The sequence below is a fragment of the Cherax quadricarinatus genome, chromosome 57 (assembly GCF_038502225.1).
Source record: "Cherax quadricarinatus isolate ZL_2023a chromosome 57, ASM3850222v1, whole genome shotgun sequence".
Lineage (NCBI taxonomy): Eukaryota > Metazoa > Arthropoda > Malacostraca > Decapoda > Parastacidae > Cherax > Cherax quadricarinatus.
In genome coordinates, this window is record NC_091348.1 from 3,907,975 (window position 1) to 3,913,974 (window position 6,000).

General features: G+C 38.5%; 1 protein-coding gene across 1 annotated transcript in view; it reads left to right on the forward strand.

The window, feature by feature from the left end:
- The window catches only part of LOC128693452 (uncharacterized), a 113,280-nt gene that overhangs the window by 16,768 nt on the left and 90,512 nt on the right, over nucleotides 1–6,000 (forward strand). Inside the window, exon 2 of the mRNA XM_070097288.1 lies at nucleotides 3,330–3,492. Coding sequence (XP_069953389.1) covers nucleotides 3,330–3,492 — 163 coding nt within the window. The remainder of the gene's footprint in view (nucleotides 1–3,329; nucleotides 3,493–6,000) is intronic.

Consider the following 6,000-nt stretch of genomic DNA (forward strand, 5'->3'; position numbering starts at 1 on the left):
TCATGGTTCAACAAGTTAAGGAAGCAGTATTGTATTGTATTTCCCTACAATATATTACGGGGTACATTCTACCTGAAACATTCGCTGATTACCTCATTCTCCTCCTCTCCTTACGCCTTCCTCTTTTTTGGACTGATGAACATTCGTGAGGCTCTTGATCCCCTAACACTTGCGAATGTTGAGGGAGACCTGTAGTTTCAATAGTAAATATTGAAATTATATTATGGGAATATAACATTGTGATTTGCTGAAAGTAGTTTACAGTATGAGAATGCTACAATTGGGTGTAGGGCAGTACTGTTTTGGGTAGGTAATTATACTTGTGTACCTGTACCTAAATATACTTACTGTGCTGGTGTGCAGGTACACATTAAAATCGCTAAGAGTCTCTCTACTCATGACGCCAATAGTATGTAATAATCATCACTCTTGGGCACATTAAATGTCTTATTTTACATTAATATAGACATTTTCATTAATCCATCTATGATATTTTCCTCAAAATTATATAAACGTGTTACATTGCATATAAACATGATACATGCACTCGCAGAATAAAAATTGACGTAAATATGAGATTTGTTTACAAAGCGGCTGTGTAGGTAGTGTCGGAAGAATTACGTTTTCTCTAGTTAAACACAGGGGGATACCTGCTCTGCTTGCTACTACTTTGTGTTGTGTGTGTTAGGAACCTGAAAATCCATATGCCTACCTTCCCCGTAATGCCCATAGCCCTCATTTTGTGCGCTATTGCTCCAAGATCGCATTTGTCAAATGCCTTTGCAAAATCTGTGTAAGTCACATGTGCGTTTTGGTCGTCTTCCAGCGCCTCTGTAATTCTGTCATAATGGTTCAGCAGCTGTGGCAGGCAAGATCGTCCTGCTCTAAACCCATGGTGGTTTGGGTTATGCTGGGTGTGCTGGTCCATGAAATTTGTAATCTGCCGTCTCATCACTCTTTCCAAGATTTTTATGATGTGAGAAGTTAGGGCTACTGGTCTAATTTTTAGCTAGTGCCAATGTCGGTGACATATTAATGCGCCAAAATTCTAGCGGCTTCAGATTAAGCGGGAGAAAGTTGGTAGGTCCACATGTGAGAGAATGCATGTGTGTGGTCAGTGTGTGCAGTGTAAAAAAAAATCCTGCAGCACACACTGCATAATGAGAAAAGAGAAAAAACTCCAACCATGTTTTTGGATTAAAATGCTAAATTTGAGGCACATTTTTATATAGTGTTTATGGTTGTATTTGGGTTTTCTTGGTTTCATTTGATAGAATGGAAAACATATAACAGAAATAGAGATGATTTTGATTAGTTTCACGATGAAAAGGACCTTGAAATTGAGCTCAAAGTAGCAGAAATGTTCGAATTTTGCCGATGTTCAAGAGTAAACAAATGACGTCACCTTCCAATAAGTGTCCAACTAGCCATTCTAATACACAGTCACAAATGGGTTGACATTATTTATACAATTATTACACTTATTACAGGTAGTAGATTGGCAGACAGCAACCGCCCAGGAAGGTACTACCGTCCTGCCAAGTGAATGTAAAACGAAAGCCTGTAATTGTTTTACATGATGGTAGGATTGCTGGTGTCCATTTTTCTGTCTCATAAATATGCAAGGTTTCAGGTACGTCTTGCTACTTCTACTTACACTTAGGTCACACTACACATACATGTACAAGCATATACTGTATATACACACATCCCTCTGGGTTTTCTTCTATTTTCTTTCTAGTTCTTATTCTTGTTTATTTCCTCTTATCTCCATGGGGAAGTGGAATAGAATTCTTCCTCCATAAGCCATGCGTGTTGTAAGAGGCGACTAAAATGCCGGGAGCAAGGGGCTAGTAACCTATTCTTCTGTATATATTACTAAATGTAAAAGGAGAAACTTTCGTTTTTCCTTTTGGGCCACCCTGCCTTGGTGGGATACGGCCGGTGTGTTGAAAGAATTACAATAATGCAGTAATCTGCATAACAGTAAATCTTTTTTTTTGTTTGAATAAAAATTCAAAATAGAAAGCAAGAGTAATATAAGAGGGGCCTGGAGACAATGACTTATGAACAGAGAAAATGTTATATTAGTACCTGGAATGCCTACATTGTTTATTCTGGACCCTATTTTGAAAATGGCATCTTTTTTAATGTGTGTGAAATTGGCCAAATGGCCAATTTCTAACCACTTTATTGGGTAGTTGAAATTGCTAAATGGGCGGTTTCTTGTAATCATTTGATAGAACAAGTGGAGTTCTAAAGAAATTGCTATGAGTTTGGTCGACTGGAACAATGGAATTGGCTGAAAATAGGGCTCAAAGTGGTCAAAATTGCCGATGCGTATATATCTCCGATATCACAAACTTCGTAAGAACGTAATTCCATAAGTTTTCCATCAAATTTCATGCTTTTGGTGTCATTACCACCGGGAAAAGATTCTCTTATTTCACAAGATTTTTTTTTTTTTTTTTTTTTTTTTTACTGTTTTGCGACAGACACTTTAGGATTTGGGGTCTCGGCAGTCAAAAGGTTAAGGCCTCCAGTATTTCAGCTAGATCTAAGCTCTTCAAAGAATACTGAGGGCTCATGCTAGTGGTACTCTGCACTTCTTTATAAATAGGGCATTCCATGAATCTGGTCCAGGTGCTGAGTGGGTGGGCATGTTATCCATCTCTTTTTTGAAATCCATGGGAGTTATACTAATGTCATTTGGTCTGCACAGCCTTCTGCTGGTGAAAAATGTTTCTGCATTTTCTACCTTGCTATCATTTAGTGGGTTGCTGAACGCTCATATATACTTCTCCATAACCTATTTCAATATAGAGTAAGAATTAGTCTTCCCAAAATGCCTAGGCATGCTAGTGGCCTTCTTTGTAATAAATATTTTATAACATGCAAACCACACATTGCAAGGTTTACAAGGAAATAAAGATTTTTATTTTTATTTGATTTCACTCTTTTACCTGTTCATTGTCAGTGTACGAATCTCCTCTCAATAATGATCCCATTCTACAGGTAGTTCTTAGCTTTGATTTTGCATAGTAATTGAAATATTTTGGGTTTCTTGCAATATCCTGTATGGCCCTTTGTTCCCTTTGTTCTGTTAAGTGTGACATCCTAAGTTTTTGCTCTAAAGGACCCTAATGGAAACAAGTCACTCTGACTTTTTTGGGTTATCCTAGGTTCTCTACATATATGCTGCTATGTATGATAATTCTATGTAACTGTATTTGTGTATTCCTGAATAAACTTACTAATTCAGTGATCTCTTGGCTAAGACTGTCTTTCCTGTGTTGCAGCATATTGTAATATATTGTAATATTTTTCAGATGTCGTCAGATGAAGACCTCACACATGATTTATTGTTGACCAGGCCAGGGTCAGGGGAAGATTTAACAGATCACATTCAAGAGTCATCCTCAGTGGGTGATTGTCCTCTGTCCTCTGAGCAGCTAGAAGACCCGCTTGCTCCAAGCACCAGTGATGCACCAGGTATACCTTTTAACCCTTAAATTGTCCAAATGTAGGTCTACGTTGACTCATGCAGTGCTCCGAATATTTTGAAAAAAAAAAAATTAATTATAGAGGGCAATTTTCTGTGTTATAAGACCAAAACAAAAAAAATTAGGACCAGTACTTACCGAAATATAAGACCGGATGCTCACCTGATGGCGCTGGATGCTCACTGATGGCAGCATCGAGTCCTGCCACTTGCAGAAGTGTTACCGATATTCCTTTTTTTCTTTATATTTTTTTTTTAATTTATATAAGAAGTTAGATGTCCTGGCCCTAAGCGAAACAAAGCTGAAGGGGGTAGGGGAGTTTTGGTGGGGGGAAATAAATGGGATTAAATCTGGAGTATCTGAGAGAGTTAGAGCAAAGGAAGGGGTAGCAGTAATGTTGAATGATCAGTTATGGAAGGAGAAAAGAGAATATGAATGTGTAAATTCAAGAATTATGTGGATTAAAGTAAAGGTTGGATGCGAGAAGTGGGTCATAATAAGCGTGTATGCACCTGGAGAAGAGAGGAATGCAGAGGAGAGAGAGAGATTTTGGGAGATGTTAAGTGAATGTATAGGAGCCTTTGAACCAAGTGAGAGAGTAATTGTGGTAGGCGACCTGAATGCTAAAGTAGGAGAAACTTTTAGAGAGGGTGTGGTAGGTAAGTTTGGGGTGCCAGGTGTAAATGATAATGGGAGTCCTTTGATTGAACTTTGTATAGAAAGGGGTTTAGTTATAGGTAATACATATTTTAAGAAAAAGAGGATAAATAAGTATACAAGATATGATGTAGGGCGAAATGACAGTAGTTTGTTGGATTATGTATTGGTAGATAAAAGACTGTTGAGTAGACTCCAGGATGTACATGTTTATAGAGGGGCCACAGATATATCAGATCACTTTCTAGTTATAGCTACACTGAGAGTAAAAGGTAGATGGGATACAAGGAGAATAGAAGCATCAGGGAAGAGAGAGGTGAAGGTTTATAAACTAAAAGAGGAGGCAGTTAGGGTAAGATATAAACAGCTATTGGAGGATAGATGGGCTAATGAGAGCATAGGCAATGGGGTCGAAGAGGTATGGGGTAGGTTTAAAAATGTAGTGTTAGAGTGTTCAGCAGAAGTTTGTGGTTACAGGAAAGTGGGTGTGGGAGGGAAGAGGAGCGATTGGTGGAATGATGATGTGAAGAGAGTAGTAAGGGAGAAAAAGTTAGCATATGAGAAGTTTTTACAAAGTAGAAGTGATGCAAGAAGGGAAGAGTATATGGAGAAAAAGAGAGAGGTTAAGAGAGTGGTGAAGCAATGTAAAAAGAGAGCAAATGAGAGAGTGGGTGAGATGTTATCAACAAATTTTGTTGAAAATAAGAAAAAGTTTTGGAGTGAGATTAACAAGTTAAGAAAGCCTAGAGAACAAATGGATTTGTCAGTTAAAAATAGGAGAGGAGAGTTATTAAATGGAGAGTTAAAGGTATTGGGAAGGTGGAGGGAATATTTTGAGGAATTGTTAAATGTTGATGAAGATAGGGAAGCTGTGATTTCGTGTATAGGGCAAGGAGGAACAACATCTTGTAGGAGTGAGGAAGAGCCAGTTGTGAGTGTGGGGGAAGTTCATGAGGCAGTAGGTAAAATGAAAGGGGGTAAGGCAGCCGGGATTGATGGGATAAAGATAGAAATGTTAAAAGCAGGTGGGGATATAGTTTTGGAGTGGTTGGTGCAATTATTTAATAAATGTATGGAAGAGGGTAAGGTACCTAGGGATTGGCAGAGAGCATGCATAGTTCCTTTGTATAAAGGCAAAGGGGATAAAAGAGAGTGCAAAAATTATAGGGGGATAAGTCTGTTGAGTATACCTGGCAAAGTGTATGGTAGAGTTATTATTGAAAGAATTAAGAGTAAGACGGAGAATAGGATAGCAGATGAACAAGGAGGCTTTAGGAAAGGTAGGGGGTGTGTGGACCAGGTGTTTACAGTGAAACATATAAGTGAACAGTATTTAGATAAGGCTAAAGAGGTCTTTGTGGCATTTATGGATTTGGAAAAGGCGTATGACAGGGTGGATAGGGGGGCAATGTGGCAGATGTTGCAGGTGTATGGTGTAGGAGGTAGGTTACTGAAAGCAGTGAAGAGTTTTTACGAGGATAGTGAGGCTCAAGTTAGTGTATGTAGGAAAGAGGGAGATTATTTCCCAGTAAAAGTAGGCCTTAGACAAGGATGTGTGATGTCACCGTGGTTGTTTAATATATTTATAGATGGGGTTGTAAGAGAAGTAAATGCGAGGGTCTTGGCAAGAGGCGTGGAGTTAAAAGATAAAGAATCACACATAAAGTGGGAGTTGTCACAGTTGCTCTTTGCTGATGACACTGTGCTCTTGGGAGATTCTGAAGAGAAGTTGCAGAGATTGGTGGATGAATTTGGTAGGGTGTGCAAAAGAAGAAAATTGAAAGTGAATACAGGAAAGAGTAAGGTTATGAGGATAACAAAAAGATTAGGTGATGAAAGA